Raw genomic sequence first — 19731 nt, forward strand, 5'->3', positions numbered from 1 at the left:
TTGAGGGATCCAATGGATTCTGCATCTCATGACATGTTTCCACTATAAGGATACAAATATCTGGGTTCAACTCCTGGCTATGAATCTGATCAACACCGATGTCCAATTGCCATCAGAACGTGATATAGCTGCTCACCCCGAGCTACAAACGCTCTGATACGTGCATTGTCTTTGTACTGTTTGCCTTTAGGCATTCTTTGGTCTGATACTGGTGAGACTAGGCCATGAAGAAGTCTGTCCTACGGTGTAGAACAATCAGTTTTAAAGACAATTCATATCTTATTAGAGCCACGCCTGTTTGCTTGTTCACCACAAGTACTGTGCGCGGTCAATGCGACACTTAATGTCTTTATATTTGATGTTTGAACATCTAAACACACCTCATGTTTATTGCCAGAAAGGGTAAAACCTATTCTCATTTTTCTACGAGATGTACTAAAGTGGGCGCTGTTTGTTGTTGTTTCCTTAGAATTTATGGTCGTCACCCCAGAGAAAATGAACGCCGTAGCAGGCAGAAAGATTTTCTTGCCCTGCTCCTACACCTGTACAATCAGCGGCATTACCCACATGCTGGTGGAGTGGTTCAGGATGATGGATGGACGTGAAGAAGAGAGGGTGAGTTACAAATCTCTCTATCTTAGCAAGACATCTGAATGCAGAAAAACCTTGCCTAATGCGGCTTTTTCGAACGCGTCTTTGGCTCTACGCGGTTTGTCGGAACACGGGGGGGAGTGATCCATAATCAGGTTGCTTTGGGTTAGATCGTTTGTATGTTCATTTGTCCGTCCACAAAACTATAAAAAAAAGTTTATCTAAATGGTTTCCAAAAATTGTTGACCCTCCCTCCCCAATTTAGTTTTACCCCTTCCACCACCCAATTTTATTAATTTATTTAGTAGGCATATATACTTACACACCCTACACACAACAGCATCAGTAGTCTCAAGTGATGTTAATTCTCGGACTATACATACGTAGTTAGTGGTGAAGGGTTGGTGGATGATCCCAAACCCCGTCTCAAAATATTCCCTCCCATGGTTATATTGATATACATTTTGGTAAACAATGCAATTAGCATGCATGTGTTGGTAGACTGTTTGATATGTACAAAAGCTATGACGTCACATGTCATTGTGATGGCATAACGTCCGTTAAAATGACTGTGAATGTATAGCTCATATCCAGGTCTCGTGTATGTACGTTGAACTTCTTTCGCATGATACCTAGCCAACCGTGCTAACTCTACATCTGACCACCTCCTGTATTTTGATTCCGGTACAAGGCGTCCAACACATGATAAAGACATTCTTATTCATTCTAGGCGCGAACTCCGGTTATCCTCGCAGCGGCTTTTGGCTGGCCATCGAACAAAGATGGTCACTGCATCGCGCAGTGTTACATGCGCTGCTGCGGCCATCTTGAATACTCGGCCTTCCGATATGAGGAAGCCACTGGAGCTACATACTTTGAAATCATCATCTAGATTGAAAACTCGTTTCTTTAAAACTGATGTTTGTGTTTAGTTTTCCTTCCACACTTCTGATTAGCACGGTTTGCCCATGTACTGTGCCAAATAATTTCAACATACATACAACACACATACAACATACATACATCTTTGATCTGTGCATGCTCTCGCTTTTGTTGAACACAGCTTTATAAATTCCCCAATGGAGATAGACAATGGCCTTTACACGCCACCTGGATGGGTGATGTGTCCAAGTGTGATGCCTCCATCACCGTCAGTGACATCAAGACCAACGACTCGGGGCGATATCGCTGTGAGGTCACGGTGTATCCACAAAACAAGCACGACATTGGGTATCTACAGCTGAATGTCACCAGTCCATCAGGTTTGTGTTATTTCCTTCAAATGTCTTTATTACCACCCATAACTCTATCATCTATCCTATAGACCTGATATAGAACTCAACATGTACACTTTAGAGGAGTGGGCCCAGTGCCATGGTGAACTGGGTTCAACCCCTGGCTACGATTTCATCACCACCAATGAACATCAGAACCTTTGACTGCTCCTCACCGACATTTGCGCAGTCTTAAAACAACGTTGGATAGGAGGTGACTCAGAGGTTAGAGTTCTGAGCTAGCACCACTCAAAAGCAGGATTCAAGTCCAGACATTTGCCTGCGAGTTAACCGAGTCCTCAAGTCGAGTGAGTTGATGGACTAAGCGCCCCCCCCCCCCCTTTCTGCAATTCTGCACTTAATTGACGAAATTAAATCTCTGAGAATTAAAACGCATCTGATTGATTGTCACGCGATAAGCGCTGTTCCATGTGGAAGAGCAATTTGGGAAAGTCCTGCTCCCAACTGTGTGGACCAGCAGAGGTCGCTTGAAGGAATCTCAGAGTCAGCTCTGTGATATCCGCTCTGCGGACTGTTCTCTAGCAAGACACGTTGCACTACTCTGTGAGCAATCCCAATTAATGTTTATATTAGTGGCGGGACACAGGGATAACATTTGGTAACGTTGTGGATGATGGGGTTTGTTTTCCACAACACAGGGGTGATATTTCGGTGAAACGCAGTATGACGCTGCTAACATTTTCGTATCTGCATAAAATAATATGAAAAAAACGTTTTTTTAAAACACGCTTTTATGAAATGTACTAGTAATGGAATAACTTTACGACTCCAGGAAGTGGCCCCGAAGCTTGCCATAACGTAAGGGACCATGCTCAATTACAGACGTCAGTTTACCGTGGACAATTAGACCCAAGCCGAAACATGACATATAAAAAAGATTGTTTAAAAATATATTTCTTATTTTTTTATGATAGAATATAGTATTGTCATCAGTATGACATAAGTATACCAAGTTTGCAGTCGATACCACATTGGGAAGTGGGTTAAAATTTAGTTACAAGATATGACAGTGAGTTAAATGAAAGTTAAATGAAATGTAATAAAAAGTTAGTGCATGAGAGTGCTGTGTCCGTTGGAGTGTGTGAATCGACTGTGGGAATGATGTATTTGCCATGTATGTCTGTGTGCGCGTGTGGATGTGTTTTTTTGTTTGATAATGTAATGCACTCAAAACGCACAGCAGCAGCAGCACAACATAAATCTTCACACATTACATCATGCATCTGGTTATTGAGAACGTTAGTCATACGGACGACGAGATGGTGAATCATTCATGTTCAAGTGGCAGTGTTAGTGGCGATCGTAGGGTGTGAGTGCTGTGGTGAATGAAGAATGGAAACGGGGTTTTGTGTTGCATTGAAATGGACAAAGAGTGTACACACACACACAAGATGTGAGAACGACTCAACATCCGTTAGTACAATAACGAGGGAGGGCATCTTGTAGTATTAGTTAAACAAAGAGGGAGCGGGTGATTATTTGAAGGCACGAAGGCAACCCGAGTCTTCCCACGAGGTCTGTTTTGTTGTTTAACAAAGTTTTGCCCAACATGGCATTTCCAAGAACGTAACCCCCCGCGTTCAACGAGGTCTGCTTGTTCTGTACTTTAAAAATGCATTGTTACTGACAAATGTTTTGCGTTTATACATTTACATTAGATAAGAAAATATACTAATGTGGGCATTGTGTGTGGTTTCCCTAAAACTCGTGGTTGTGACCCCAGATAAAATGAACGCCATGGCAGGCACTACATTTCTCCTGCCCTGCGCCTACACCTGCACAATCAGCGGCGTTACTCACATGCTTGTGGAGTGGTTCAGGATCATAGACGGGCTTGAAGAGAGGGTGAGTTACTCCTCTGTCCGTTCTGTGCGCCACTTGCCACAAAATGTCAGCAAGCGCAGGCGTGGAATTGATAAGTTTTGTTCGTGAACCTGATCACGTGACTCTTGAGCATTTAAAATATCCAACGCAGATGAACAGATTTGGTATTTTCTATCCAGATCGAGGGCCCCTGGTCACGTGACTGGGCGAAGGCATGGGCCAACCATATGAAAAGTCTCCATGTGAAGCTCCTTTGTGAACAGTTAATCCAGCCGAGTTGCAGCCCTGGAGACAGAATAATTCTCTGCTTTTATCTGAACGAATTTTATATAGAAATAATATAACGCATTTGATCTGTGTGCTGCTTCTACCTTTATTGACCACAGATTTATAAATACACCGATGGAGAGAGCAGCGGCTGGCCTTTACAGGCCACCTGGGTGGGTAATGTGTCCAAGTGCGACGCCTCCATCATCGTCAGCAATTTGCAGACCCACGTCTCTGGGCGATATCGCTGTGAGGTCACGATGTATCCACAAAATATCCAAGACATTGGGTATCTAGAGCTGAACGTCTACCCACGAACAGGTTTGTATCACGTCTCTCATAGGTCTGTCCTACCACTCACTACTCCCATCATCTGTCATGTAGCCCAGACCTAACACTCAATGTCCACCCTACAAATCCACGTTTTGACTTTCGTGTTTGGTTTGTTGTCCTTCCCCCGCACCTCCGCGCTTGGATACGTACAGTGTGAAAACAGTTCAACATGAATACGTACATGTGACAGAACCGTGCACCTAGAACCATGGTCATCTCCTGCCTGTGACTCTTCACTTTCAGTGTCCAATTAGCAATCCAGGTGTCAAGTCTCATGAGTTTGTCATCTTAGCCTGGTCACCTAGGTACACTTGTAAAACAGATGTTCCTTCTCAACGGACTATCCAGGTGAAATTATTCAATCAATAAAAACATTGCTATGCAAACATCATAACATTATATTTGGTTATCTGACATTGCACTTAATTTGGATAATTCCAAGCTCTTTGCAGTTAAACCAGGCAGAGCTCGTCTAACGCAGGGGTTATGTTCCTGGAAAATGGCGCATTGGGCTAAACCGCGTTGGGCAAATTATAGACCTAACTGGAAAGCTATGGTTGCGTTCCTGGGTCCAAAATTATCACCCCCTTGCTCTTTGTTTTACAAATTCTAAGTATTTTTTGTGCTTATTTGCAGGGGCGGTTTCTTCATTAGGGCGATTGGGCGACGCACCACCAATGTCATTCAACCACAGAGTCACGCTAGCCGTCACTGTGCCTCTGGATATAGTCCAATCAGCGTCATGTCACGTTCTGTGGAGTACCGCCTCTTTTTGGGCGATTTCACTCCGGCTGAGAATCGCCCAGAGTGTTCCCATAGACTTACATTCAAAGATGTTTTTTTTCGAACGGGGGGCGCTGCAATGCATTCTCTATGGCTTCCGGGAGGGCTCGCACTAACGTGCTTACGTCATCATACGTAAGCACGTTTCATCCAACAATATTATTTGTCACCACCTAGTGGAATCTTTAATAAAAGAAACTTGAGTGGATTGTATCAATAGTGAGTATAGAAACAAACAAGATGTATTGCAAGAGTCACTTTATTTTTCATTAATATTAAAGAAGTGAAGTTGCCTTTACATGCTTAAGCTGTTAATTTATCCTTTGCATGGGTGGACCTTATCCTTATAAATCATCCAGACATTTGCCCCCCCTGAGAGATTTTGCAGGAGCCGCCACTGCTTATTTGTGTCCTAAAGGATTCTGAGTCACTCTCCATTTCTTGTGTGTGCACTTTTTAGTTTTCACTATCGCCTCAACACAAAACCTCCGTTTCCACTCCCCTTCCCTTACCACGGCACTCACACCTAATGCTTGCCCCTAACACTGTCATTTGAACGTTAAACGATTCGAAATCTAGGCATTCGTATGGCATTTGACGGCTAGATGCATGCGGTAATATGTAAACATTTGCGTTGTACGTGTTGGTCGTGAAAGCCTATGTGTTAAACATTACTCCATTTTGCAATACATTATCGGAAAATAATCCTCCCTGCTCCAATGTCACTTAAACTAAACTATTTTCTTTTCCTGGTAAGGCCCACTGAGCTCTATGGCTCTTTTTCAGATGCGACAAATGATAGCTTAACGAAGTGGCTTATCGTACGGACATTTATCGCAGCCAAATACTCTAAACGGATCTTACTATATATGTGTAGAGATGATAGCTACTCACTATTCGGTAACCTGCAGTGCCATTATATATTAAAGGGGCGATGCAGCGTTACCTCTCTGGGAAAAACGGCCGAGGTCAAGGAGAGGTGAGAGCGGATCGAAATCACAGATTCCCGGCAGACAAACGGCCAGGGGTCAGACAAGGTGAAAGAGGATCAAAACGACAGATTGGGAAGGACCAATCAGAGGGTTCCACGAGGGAGCGTGGAATTGGACAGAGCCAGCCACAAACCGGTATAAAAGGGCGAGCGCTGCGAGCGCGAGTTTAGTTCTCCCCACACGAAGATCGAAGCCCGGGCTGAAGATAGATAGGACCCTGGACCAAGCCTTCCAGCCCTTCTAGGGGTTGAGGCTCAGCGTGACCAGTGGTCGGGGATCCACCGAGCCAGTGGTGGGGTCAGCTAGCCTCCCCTAGGTCCCAGCCGGAGGATGCTAGGTTAGCGGGTAGACTTAAGTGTAAGTCCAGCCAAGTCCAGAGGCTCTACCTCCTTAGGTTAACAGGTAAGGGGACCGTATACCCCTTGTGTGTTAGGGACTGTGTAAAGACAATAAACAGTGTGTGCCTCAAAGGAGTGTATTCGTCCATGATTCAAGACACTACATATGGAAGGGAAATCTGGAGGACCCGGAGAAAAATCCACACGACCCCGGGGAGCCTAAACTCCAAACACACTGCAACAGGTGTCAGGGTCGGGCTCGAACCCACGACCCCTGTCTACCAGGCGAGGTAGTTAACATCTCGCCACCTCGGCTCCACTTGAAGGGACCTCGGAGGTAGCTCTAAAATATCCCCTTCTGTGGGCCGTTCTCTAACATGCAGCATTGCACTGCTCTGCTAGAGACCTAAAGAGATGCTTCGTCGAACGGAAAGTATTTGCCCCCTCTCTCTGTCCTAATTGTCACCACTGCGTTGTGAGACCAGCACCACCTCCTCCTCCAGAGGTTCATTCCCACTGCAAATGTAACCATCGTGAGTTTGTCCACAGACCTGGCTGTTGTCATCCCGGATGCAAAGAACGCCACTGTAGGCAGCACGGCTCTCCTGCCCTGCTCTTACACCTGCAACATCACGGGTATTAGACACACGCTGGTGGAGTGGTTCAGGACCATAGACGGACACGATGAGAAGGTGCGTCACTGTCACACTTGCACACTATTACTTACACCCTGCTGCTCAAAGTGATGATTAAATGTTCTTTATTAACGCCATTCATGCTAATTTATTTCAATGGAGGTCACCCCCTCTCCTTTTCTGGTCCCATTGTCAACTTTCAAGTTTTTCAGACAGCCGTATAGTGTTGTATCTTCAACTAGAATAATCTCAAATTCTCTCCGTTCTCTCTACTCTGAAGAAGAGTAATTTCCTAAATGTATTATATATTTATCTGTTATAATTCAATGTTATTTACATATAATGTCAGTTTTCGGAATAGGAGCACGTGTATTATGTGGACACAGTCATGCCCTGGTGTGTTCTCACGTTTTCCGTCAAGGTATACAAGATCATATACAGAAAGAGAAGCCTCTGGCCGATGCAGGTGACTTGGGTGGGTGATGAGTCGACGTGTAACGCCTCCATCACCATCAGCGACATCCAGACTCAAGACGCTGGACGATATCGCTGTGAGGTCACGATTTATCGACACGACAAGCCAAGCATGCAAGACATCGGGTATCTGCAGCTAAACGTTCACAATGAACCAGGTTTGCATTATGTCCTCCCTTGATCTATTTAACACCCACCGTTTTATAATTCTCTCTAAGCGAGAATGCAAATTCTCTTTATTGTCCAGATTTACCACGAAAATTCACTCTGTGGCACAGCCATAAAGGGTATTTGTTATTTCTCACATATATTGCATCCTGTAGTGTAAGAAACTCGACTCTTTGTTGAGTTGGCTACATGAGCCAATGGCAGCTTAAGTTCATGTCTCTGTCCCATGAGATTGTTGTCCACTTGTGGGATGTGGAATGCTTTGATGTTGAAAAATAGCTTCTTAGCTCAAGGGGCTCTACTCAGGAAATAAGTTTCTGATTCGGATTCACTTCAGGTGCCGATGTGGGAGCTGCACGATGATTTACGGCCTCAACAGAAAACCGGCACAGCGATGATTGACCTCTCCTGCTGCTGTCCACGACTCCGTTTGGCGTTATTGCCTGCTGCCGACATTGGCCCAAAAAGTCATCAAAAGAAGTTCTACCAAGTCCTTAAAAACCTTGCGTCCGCCCTGGAGGACAAGCGAGCTGCCACCAACTCCCTACCACCCCCAGCAGCATCACACCCCTTACGGACGACCTTTGTCCGCGAAGGGGCTAAACCACCGAAGAGCGGCTCTACACCAATAGAGCGAGACCAGCTGCGCTTGGCCCGCGACTGGAAAATGCTAGCTGACATTGGCCGGCAACTTGTGTTTCCTCCGGAGATCGCAACCACCACCCTAAGACCTGACGTGGTGCTCTGGTCCCGTTCGCTCAAGAAGGTCTTCATCATTGAGCTCACAGTACCCTGGGAGGACTCAGTAGATGAGGCTTATGAGCGAAAACATCTGCGCTATGCCGATCTAGCTGCCGAAGCACGGCATCATGGCTGGAACACAGAAGTCCGACCAGTGGAGGTGGGCTGCAGAGGTTTTGTGGCAACATCTACAACCAGACTGCTTAGAGACCTGGGAATTAAGGGCCAGAGCCAGCGTTCGGCAATCAAAGCTGTATCGGAGGCGGCAGAAGGCAGCAGTCAGTGGCTCTGGATGAAGAGGAAAGACCCCAGCTGGGCCCCAAAGTGAGAGGGCCAGGAGGTATGCAGTCAACAATGCTTGACTCAGGGAGGAGGACGCCCCTGCCATGCATAGTCCCATGGGATGTTGGCTACCAACAACAAGGCAACTCCTATGACTAATTGGGAATGGGACGCAAGCGTAGGATTGATCACCCTGTCGCTGGCCGCCTTTGGGGAGGGTGTATAGTATGAAAGGCCGAAACACCCTAGGAACCAAAGGGTCACTACTGACGATGCGCTCCCCAAATTTCACCAGGCTCACTGTTCATGAACTCTTGGAAGTGCTTGCACAAAGGATAGTAACATCTCATCCTGTGTTCTTTGGAATACCGTTCACCTAATGAACACGATGCTGGGCAAACTGTGCGTTGAGGGTGAACTCCTCACCGGTGAACACAGCCGCAGGAGAATCATGAACAACGACCTCCATCTAGACTCGGTTATTATAGCACCATCACTATTTAACATTTACAGGCAGGCCTCGCCGGATGCAGGGGGTTACGTTCCTAGAAAATGACGTGTTAGGCAGAACCGCGTTCGACAGATAACAGACATTGTGGGAAAACTAGGGTTGCCTTCCAGGGTCTGAAATTATCACCCCTCCCTCTGTGTTACTAATTCTACAATATCTCTGCCCTTGTTATTGTACTAAAGGATGCTGAGTTACTCTCCATTTCTTGCGTGTGTACACTCCTTAACATGAAACCCCCGACTCATCCCCGCACCGCAGAACTCGCGTCCAATGCTCTCCCCTGACAATGATTTCCCAGCCCGACGCTCGCACATGACTGTCGCCGATTCGCCATATAAAGTCCTCAATGACTGGACGGCGAGATGCTTGCGGCACTGTGTGAACATTCCTGTTGCATCGCTGTGTATGTCGAGTGTGTTACTTTTTCACACGAAAAACTCTCAAAAACACACACAAACTAAAAGATGCATGGTAATTAAATGGTTCTTACAGTGGATTAATTCACACCTTCCAATGGATGTAGCACCCTCACGACACTACTTTTCGACAAGGAGATGAGAGTCTTAGCAGCGTCAAGCCGAAACATCACCCCCGCGTTCCGGAAAACAGTCCTCATTAGGTGTATCGTGTAGAGCCAGAATGCGCGTTCAATAAAGCCACAGCGCGTCTGCTCCTCCTGACAACCAGGAGGAGCAGAGACGCTGTGTAGCACAGAAACAAGGATGGTGCGATGGATCTCAGCGATCACAGGACTGGATCTGTCAGAACTGAAGAGCTGGGGAAGGAGGCGGGAGTGGCGGTGCTCATCTCACTCGAGCGGAGAGAGGGAGTCGTCTCACACGGCTGGGGCTGCCTTAGTAGAGGAGGGGGCAACCGCAAGGGCGATGAACGTGGAGGCACCAGGGCAGAGACAGAGGGGCAGGCCGAGAGCGAGGGGAGTAGAAGTGGCGAACGCGGCGGATTCGAGTGACTGGGGAGTCGACGCGGAGGTGGCCCAAGGCAGCAACGAGCAGAGCAGGAGGAGCTGCAGGGCAGAGACCGCACGAGAGGAGGGGGACATGGCAGGAAGAGGAAGAAGACGTTGACTGTGTGCATCTCTTGGGTGTTCACGTGTTTCTGTGTCGTCTGTGTTTGTGTTTAATAGAACCGAGAGATGCAACACCCACGCCAACCCCAGCTCCAGCTCCATCACCTGTACCTGGCATCTTCCTTGGAGTTATTGTTCCTTTGGTTGCTGTTGCTGGAGTTGTTTTTTGCTGCAGGAGATCACGTCAGCCAAGAGAAGCAGAAGTCCCGTGAGTATCGACCGCACTTGCACCAGAACCTCACAGTGAGTGATAGCACACGGCTCACAATGGCCACGCCAGAGACCCTGAGCCGGCCCTCTTCAAGGGCCTGAGTTTGACTCCAGCTCCCTGCCTGCTCGTGACTCAGAGCTGTGCTCAGTGGAGCCTGCGTGAGCTCCTGGGCTTTGATACAGTCGAAGCCTTTGATACAGTCGACCACAACACCCTGCTTAGTAAACTAAGTTGCCTCCGTTTCTCAAAACACGCAGTAGAATGGTTACAAAATTACCTCTCTTTTCCCACCCAAACTGTACTCACAGATGGTTGGAGGTCAAACAGTGTTAAGATAACAAAAGGGGTTCCACAGGGTTCAATCCTAGGCCCCCTCTTGTTCTCTCTTTATGTCAATGAATCGGGCACTGACCTGAAACATTCCAGGGTAAATCTGTTTGCAGATGACACGATACTGATTACTGCTGGCCGCTCTCTGGATGACGTGATGGCTAAGCTCCAGGGTGATTTCAACAAACTACAACATCAGCTGGTTGCTCTTAAACTCGTCCTGAATACCACCAAAACCAAGGTGCTATGCTTCTCACCAGGACTAAAGCAGGAAGTTATTTTCCCCAATTACATTCCTTAAATAATTATCAAATAGAGCAAGTCAAGATCTATAAGTATCTTGGGGTCATTCTTGATTCAAAACTGAAATTTGAAGATCACATTGATTATATTGGTAAAAAGACAATAAAAATTGGTTTTCTGTATCGACACAAGCACTGCTTCCCCCCTATGTTCCGTTTGGAATTGATAAAAGCTACCGTACTGCCTCTACTTGATTACTGTGACATCGTGTATAAATCATCCCCAAGTACTGTACTGAAGAAGCTTGACACAATGTTTCACTCGGCCTTAAGATTTGCATTGAACTGCCCATATAGGACTCACCACTGTGATCTCTACATTGGGTCAAACTTAACATCTCTCAATGTTCGACGGCTTGTGCATCAGATCTTATTTATTCACCATGTACTTACAAAAAAATCCGCAGATTACCTGCTGGATCTCCTCTCTGTTTCAAAGAACAAATTTGACCTAAGGTTTTCGCTCATTTACCAGCTTCACATTCCCTATTGCCGTACAAATACTGGAGGAAGGGCCTTTGCTATTGATGCCCCCAGGGTCTGGAATGCTATTGCCAATAAACTGCAACTTGAATCACTACCTATGAGATCTTCACTCAAAACTGCTCTAGAGGAGTTGTACACCCCTAGCTGCCACTGAAATTTAGTGGCCTAAAATACAATGTTTCGCTCCGGATGATCGGTGCAAAGTATGATCTGTGTTTTAATTAAAGGTGCATTGAAAAATGTTGATACTCCGACTGATGCTCCTGCTGTTGTGGAGTGACTCATGCAGCCAGCTATGGCTGCAGAGTTTTGTAGTACATGTTGTTTACGTCGTTTATTGTGAAAATTCGGTCACAGTTACTATGACCTGCACTGTTTCATTGCTTTTATGGCTTTATTTTGGTGATTTTCGAAACGTTTTTTGGTTTGGCCATGTTTGTTTGTTGTAGTACAGAGTTAGACTGATGGCCTTAATCTAAGTTGTCTTGTGGTTGTTGTTGTTTGACTTGCATCCCACTGGGATTTTTGCACACAGTGTTGGTGTACGGTGTTTTTTCTGCAATATTTTGCTGTCTTTTCTTGGATTTTCTGTTTGCACATAGTCACTATAAGGTGTATTCTTGTTCATGTTTTTGTTTTTTGTTTGTTGCGGTTGCACCCGATTCAAGAGCAGAATGGCTCACAGGGCTATACCTAATAAATGAACTTGAACTTGAAGCTGGGACTCCTGAGTTAGACTCCCAGCCGTGGCTGCTGTCAGTGACAGGCGCTCCATATGAGCGGGGATGGTGATGTGAGACTGCGTCAGTCATAGGAGATGGTGAACTCAATGGACTCTCACGTGGTTAAACAAAGGATGTCTTTCAAATCAGGGTCTGTGATTGCTGTGGTCAGTGGTTCCATGCGGGTGCCAGGCAGGTGTGAGTCGTGGGCTAGACTCCCAGCCGTGCCAGTGACACAGGCTGCAGGTGGGCGAGGAAGGTGATGTGTGAACGACGCGTGTCCACTTCTCTCTCAACAGGCCTCAAGAAATGCAGCCAATGATCCCAGTTGGATGAGATGGAGGAGCAAGATGAGGTGAGAGCGATAGAAGCAGGAGGCAGGAGCCACTCCCGTCAGGGTCATTCTTCCTGTGTGCGTGCACTGCGCTAGGAACCAGCTACCTGGGTTCAATTCCCTAACCTCGCTGCGTTGTGTAAACGCCAGCACTGCTGAGACAAAGGCGGCCAGGCGCGGTGCTGGCCACATCACCCTCTCGAGGTGTTACTCGCTAGCAGCGATCACAGGACTGGATCTGTCGGAACTGAAGAGCTGGGGACGGAGTCGGGAGTGGCGGTGCTCATCTCACTCGAGAGGGAGTCGGCTCACAAGGCTGGGGCTGCCTTAGCAATAGAGGAGGGGGCAACCGCGAGGGCGATGAACGTGGAGGCACCAGGCAGAGGTCGCAAACGGGTTTTGATTCCTTACCCGTACCCGGCCGCACCAGGGTCGCAAACGGGTATCGGGTACCTGATTGCGAACTCTGGGATGAAGCCATGTTGCAGGCGCGGGTGGGTTGACTCTAGGAACTTGAATTGTGAGAAGAGACAAAACGTTGGGAAATGAGTGACAAACAGTTACTCACCAGTGACTCATGGCCTACCCGTACCCGGCCGCACCAGGGTCACAAACGGCTACCCGTACCCGGCCGGGTACGGGTAGCCGGGTATCAGGTAGGGTACGGGTATTGGGTACCCGGTTGCGACCTCTGGCACCAGGGCGGAGATAGAGGGGCAGGCCGAGAGCGAGGGGAGTAGAAGTGGCGAACGCGGCGGATTTGAGGGACTGGGGAGTCGACGCGGAGGTGGCCCAAGGCAGCAACGAGCAGAGCAAGGAGGAGCTGCAGGGCAGAGACCGCACGAGAGGAGGGGGACATGGCAGGAAGAGGAAGAAGATGTTGACTGTGTGCATCTCTTGGGTGTTCACGTGTTGCTGTGTCGTCTGTGTTTGTGTTTAATAGAACCGACAGACGCAACGCCCAAGCCAAGTCCAGCTCCAGCTCACCTGTAGTTTGGATCGTCCTTGGAGAGTCATTGCTGCTCTGGGTGCTATTGCTGGAGTAGTTTTTTTACTGCTGGAAGAATATTTTCAAGTTGATTTCTCATACTGTGATATAACGCCGATAGGTGAATTATATTCTGTGAAAAAAAGTGTATTTTTACATTCGAGTACATCAAACTCTTCGCTCTCGCGGGTTTAGCTATCGCGATTTTGCCGTTTCGTGCCAAGGCTATTGAGCTACAGAGTTCGCCGATCTTAGCGCTGTGGATGATCACGAGATTTCTGTACGCGTCATAACTATACTGCTCGCGATGATGCTGCTGCTGCCGTGGAGGAACGCACGCAGTGCCATCTTATCTCCATCTTGCCTCTGTATTGTCTCCATCTTGTCTCCGTCTTGTCTCCATCTTGTCTCCATCTTGTCTCCCGTCTCTTCTCTCAAGCGGCCCATTGGGGGTTCCGGGTCACGTGGTGTTTCCAGCCTCGAGTGAGGAGGCAGTGACGTTCAGCCGCCCGCCATTTTGTCTTATTTCGCCCGCCATTTTGTCTTCTATCGCGCGCCATTTTGTCTTCTATCGCGCGTTCGGAACCGTGAACCAAACCCCGTTATCCCCATTTACCCACATGTCTCCGTAGATGTTTTTCAGCAAAACCCGACAACGTAGATTCCAAAGCCAACACAACGATGCTGAGTTGTTTTTGGGTTAACGGCAAGAATGTTGACCCCAGAAACAAGCATGGGTCATTGTGATGGCTACAATGACGACTTACCTCTATTGGTAGGAAATACAGGCATACCGCTTATAGCAACTGTTTACCAAGAACGCATCTTGAGCGCTATACTAGGTATGCCTGTGTAGGGGATGTCCAAGCCATCCTCACACACTCGCACCGTGTGGGCACCTTCCTCCACCAACCCGGCGGTGCAGACCCAGCGCCACCACCGCCGCAGATCATCCTCTAAGGATCGGAGTATGGATCAGCTGCTGGAGGCAGTGGCTGCAAGAGTCCACGTATCGAGCGGTGCATCTGAAAGGAATCGGGCATACAAACGCCGATGCATTGTCCAGGCTGCCAGCCCCCATTAAGTGCACCTGCAGCGATGGATCTGCGCGCTGTAGACCGCCGGCTGCGGCGTAACTCGAGATCGTGGTGCCGGTTTCCGCCGGGGACACGAACTGGGCGGGGCCGCCGGTATCGCTTGATAGCGACTTGGGGCTCACCCTGCGGGAATGGAGGGATCGGCAGCAGGCAGACGCGGCTTTGGCACCGCTTTGCCGGCTGGCAGAGGCGGCACGCGCTGACGATCTACCTACGTCGGGGAAGTTTTCCCTCACGTTGGAAGGCTTGTTGATGCGCTGGGACGCGACTGTGAACCGTAAAGTCCTGGTGGTGCCCTCTTCCCTGCCGATTCAGCTATGCTCCGATGTTCATGCCCGACAGTTTTTGCATCTCGGTAGCCGTAAGACCAAGGCTACACTATGCCTTCGCTATTTTTGGCTGGGCATATCCGCCGATATCCACCGTGGGGTGTCGGCGTGCGCTGACTGTGCTCACAGGAAGCCCCCGCCGGTCACGCGAAGCGCACTCCTGCAGTCCATTAAAGTTCCGTGGGTAAACGAGCTCGTGGCCCTCGATATATTGGGCCCCTTCCCCCGCCACTCCTCAAGGAAGTAGACACCTACTGGTGGGGATGGAATATTTTACACGCTGGCCATTTGCCTGCCCATTGGCCGACCAGACTGCGTCGTCGATAGCGGGCGCCTTTGTAAATGGATATGTAGCTGACAAGGGGGCTCCTGAGCGGCTGCTGGAGGACAAGCGCAGAAACTTTTCCTCCAAGCTTTTGCAGGAGGTGTGTGACATGCTGGGGGTCAAGAAAGTGCAGATGTCCCCTTACCACCCACAAACGGACGGGATGGTAGACCGCTTTAACCACACGATCTCGGGGATGCTGTCTCACTTGGTGAATGACCAGCGGTGTTGGCTGAACCCCCGCTGGGGGCACGGGCGAGGTTGGAGGTGTGGGTGTAGTAACAGGCTGGCGGGGGAGAGGCTTGCAGAATCCTGAGTGTGTTATGCAAGCGGAGAACAGCCTAGCAGGAGATTCAGTGAAAGGTTAGTGGGGTGAGAAGCTAGCGGAGTATACAGTAAGAGGCTAGCGGAGAACAGGCTAGCGGAGCCAGAGAGGGAGAAAAGTGTGGTGGAATGTGAGGAGGATCTGTGTGGGATGCTTCGAATAAAGTGACACAGGAAAAAAAGTTGTCCGCGTGAATAAACACCACTACATGTGCACCGTGGTCGCTTCTGAAAAAGAAGCTAATAGCTGAGTGGACCCTACCTGGTAAGATAAACAACTATAAAGTTTATTTTTATTTGGATATTTTTCCATTGATTGGTTTACCTTTCCTCTGCTTTGCACTCCGATCGTCAGTTTGTTGTTGTAACATTCTGACCTAGTGCAGGTGTAATAAAAGGACTCGGACACTTCCTTCTGTCTTCGTGTCTTTTATTGGGTTCTCGTTCTCACCCACACGGCACTCTGTTATAACTCTGTATTTGTAGCCCCCGGCTATTCACTGCTATTATAGCTCCTTCTTCCCTCTGACTCTCTGCTTCATCTACTGTAACCTCCTCCCTGCAGACTCGCTGCTACCTCTATGCAGACTCCCGCTGCTACCCCTATGTGCAGACCCTCTGGCTGCTACCGTATGCAGACCCGCTGCTGACTCTGTATGCAGCCCCGCTGCTGACTGCAGCCTCCTCGCTGCTTCGGGTCGGTCACCGCTGGCCAACGGTGCCGATCCTCGCTCCCCCGTGTTCGTGGCGATCTCGCCACCCTCCGCTTCGCCCTTCGTGGCCTCTCTCTGTTCCTGGTTCCCCGTCACTCCCCATCCTCTTCCGGTTCCCCTCCTTCTATACTCAACCCCTCACCCCCCCACGTGACCTAACTCCTCCCCTCATGACGGCACCTCCGGAGGGCCGTTTACACCCGCATTACACAGGTACTGGACATCTGTGCACAAAAGGACTTCATAGCTCATCGGATTCTTCTGGTCTCAGATAAAGATTCTGAGGCTTCCCGTGATGAGTTTAAGTTTTTACTAAAATACTTAAACTATATATTCTTGGTTCTTTCGGTAAAGTCACGTAGAAGGGAAATAATAAAATAATATTAATATAAAACAATAAAAATTCTCACGACGTTTCGACTGCAACACAAGCAATCATCATCAGGTGTGATAATTTTTATTGTTCTATATTTCTATTATTTTATTATTTCTCTTCTACGTGACTTTACCGAAAGAACCAAGAATATGAATCCCTGCAGTCACGAAATGAATACTTAAACGATGTTTAGATGACCAGGTAAGAACCCACTCAGCTGCTGTGTAGCTTTAATCAGAAGTGATATCAGCTGAGCCAAGAGGCTGATCTCATCATCATCATCACCTCGTGGACATTGATAGCAGCAGAAATACAAAGAGACCCATAGACACACATAGACACTCATAGAGACATATACTCAGAGACCCATAGAGACCCACAGAGACCCATACTCATAGAGACCCACAGAGACCCATAGACACCCATAGACACTCATAGAGACCCATACTCAGAGACCCATAGAGACCCACAGAGACACATACTCATAGAGACCCACAGAGACCCATAGACACTCATAGAGACCCATACTCAGAGACCCATAGACACCCATACTCAGAGACCCATAGAGACCCACAGAGACCCATACTCATAGAGACCCATAGACACCCAATGAGAGCCAGACACCCACAACCCATACTCAGAGACCCATAGACACACACAGAGACCCAGAGACCCATACTCATAGAGACCCATAGACACCCACAGAGACCCATACTCATAGAGACCCATAGACACCCACAGAGACCCATACTCATAGAGACCCATAGACACCCACAGAGACCCATACTCATAGACACCCACAGAGACCCACAGAGACCCATACTCATAGAGACCCATAGACACCCACAGAGACCCATACTCATAGAGACCCATAGACACCCACAGAGACCCATACTCATAGAGACCCATAGACACCCACAGAGACCCATACTCATAGAGACCCATACTCATAGAGACCCACAGAGACCCATACACATAGAGACCCATAGAGACCCACAGATACCCATACTTATAGAGACCCACAGAGACCCATACTTATAGAGACCCACAGAGACCCATAGACACCCACAGAGCCCCACACTACAACTAAACTAAGTTTACGTCACCAGGTGTAAGACTCCACTCAGCTGCTGTGTAGATATTGTATCAGAAGCGAGCTGGGCCATCACTAATGACAGCAGCCCAGCCACGTGGCCGATATCATCATCATCACGCGGACATTTATACGCCAGCCAAATGCTCTAAACCCATAGAGACCCATAGAAACCCATAGACCCACACTACAACTAAACTATGTTCATTGTTAGCAGGTGTCAGACCCCACTGAGTTGTGCAGCTCTTTAATCAGAAGCGAGCTGGGCCATCACTAATTATATCAGCTCAACCACGTGGCTGATGTCATCACCACCACGTGATGTTATCACCACCACGTGGACGTTGATAGCAGCAGCAGCCAAACTCGTGGCGACATCGATGCTGAATGTGGAGGGGAAACCCGGAGGACGTGGAGACAATCCACGCGACTACGGGGAGAGTAACTCGCAAACTCCAAATATACAGCAGCAGGCGTCAGGGTCGGGATTGAAGCCACGACCTCCTGTACACCAGGCGAGGTGGTTAACATCTCTTGACTTAAAGCTTTTGTTGACTGCAGGAATTCACATTCTTCGGGTCTTTCGGTAAAGTCGCGTAGATAGGTTCAAGGAAAATAACAAAAACTACGAAGTTTCGATCGCAACACAAGCGATCGAAACTATTTTTAGTTTTTTGTTATTTTCTTTTAAGCTATCTACGTGACTTTACCGAAAGACCCAAACAATAAAGTTAACATCTGTGACGTTTGTTTGTGCAGCACCCCACCCACTCCTTGGACTAGAGAACCCCAAAGTCATCTCACTTCCTTCTGTGAGTCACAGTCGTCTAACACGGAAAGGGAGAGGGGGTGGGGGGTGAAGCACCCATTGGGCTGTCAGAGTGTAGCACCACCCACTGTGCTATGAAACTCACGCAGAGGTGACAGCCACACTCACACACTCTACACACTCAGAGGTGCCACTCAACGCGTGCATCGAATCATCATCGTTCACCCCACGGAGCTGTGACTTGCCTAACAACGGTGAGGATTTAACTCTGTGAGTGTGTAAGTGTGTGTGTAAGTGTGTGGGTGTGAGAGTGTGTAAGTGTGTGAGTAAGTGTATGCAAGTGTGTGAGCGTGAGTAAGAGTGTGTGAGTGTGTGTGTAAGTGTGTGAGTGTGTAAGTGTGTAAGTGTGTGAGTGTGAGTAAGTGTGTGTGAGTGTGTGAGTGTGAGTAAGTGTGTGTGAGTGTGTGTGTAATTGTGCGAGTGTGTAAGTGTGTGAGTGTGTAAGTGTGTGTGTGTAAGTGTGTGAGTGTGTAAGTGTGTGAGTGTGACCACGTAGTTTGTGAAGCCTTCAATAGCTGTACCGGGGGAATTTCCTTTTGGTACAGATATAATGGGAGGCTGATCGATGCCCAGGTGTGATCAAGGGATGGCTCCCTATTGGTCAAACACGTTATGTATGCCGATGATTTGGTAATAGCTGCTCATTCAGAAGAGGAGTTGGAGACGCTGCTGCTGAGACTGGAGCGTGCCACTAAGAGGTGGGGCCTTACCATCAGCCCCACCAAAACTAAGCACCTGCCTGGGAATTTTGTACCATCGGACACTCCACCGCCACAACTCCCAATCGGTGATGGGGCAGTAGTGGAGAGAGTGGAGAGTTTCCCATACCTGGGCAGTGTGCTTATGACCGACTCCAGTTTAACAGCAGAGGTCTCACTCCGAATCAGTCGAGCGGCAATATCTTTTCATCGGTTGCGTAACGCTGTGTGGAAGCTACCTGGTCTGTCGCTC

General features: G+C 48.2%; 2 protein-coding genes across 3 annotated transcripts in view; both read left to right on the forward strand.

Moving 5' to 3' along the window:
• LOC133339382 (cell adhesion molecule DSCAML1-like) overlaps positions 1-19731 on the forward strand; it is a 195313-nt gene that overhangs the window by 30576 nt on the left and 145006 nt on the right. Inside the window, exon 6 of the mRNA XM_061547523.1 lies at positions 1787-1853. Within this exon, the coding sequence (XP_061403507.1) occupies positions 1787-1853 (67 nt within the window). The remainder of the gene's footprint in view (positions 1-1786; positions 1854-19731) is intronic.
• The window catches only part of LOC133339388 (cell adhesion molecule DSCAML1-like), a 63662-nt gene that overhangs the window by 15184 nt on the left and 28747 nt on the right, over positions 1-19731 (forward strand). The window contains exon 1 of one of the 2 annotated variants that reach the window (XM_061547529.1): positions 18821-18974. The exons of the other annotated variant lie outside the window; for it this stretch is intronic. The gene's annotated coding sequence lies outside the window, so the exon portion shown is untranslated. Of the gene's footprint in view, positions 1-18820; positions 18975-19731 lie in introns of those variants that run through there. 2 annotated transcript variants of the gene reach the window in all.

The sequence above is a fragment of the Lethenteron reissneri genome, unplaced genomic scaffold (genome assembly GCF_015708825.2).
Source record: "Lethenteron reissneri isolate LAM-NWPU_2019-01 unplaced genomic scaffold, ASM1570882v1 scaffold_185, whole genome shotgun sequence".
Lineage (NCBI taxonomy): Eukaryota > Metazoa > Chordata > Hyperoartia > Petromyzontiformes > Petromyzontidae > Lethenteron > Lethenteron reissneri.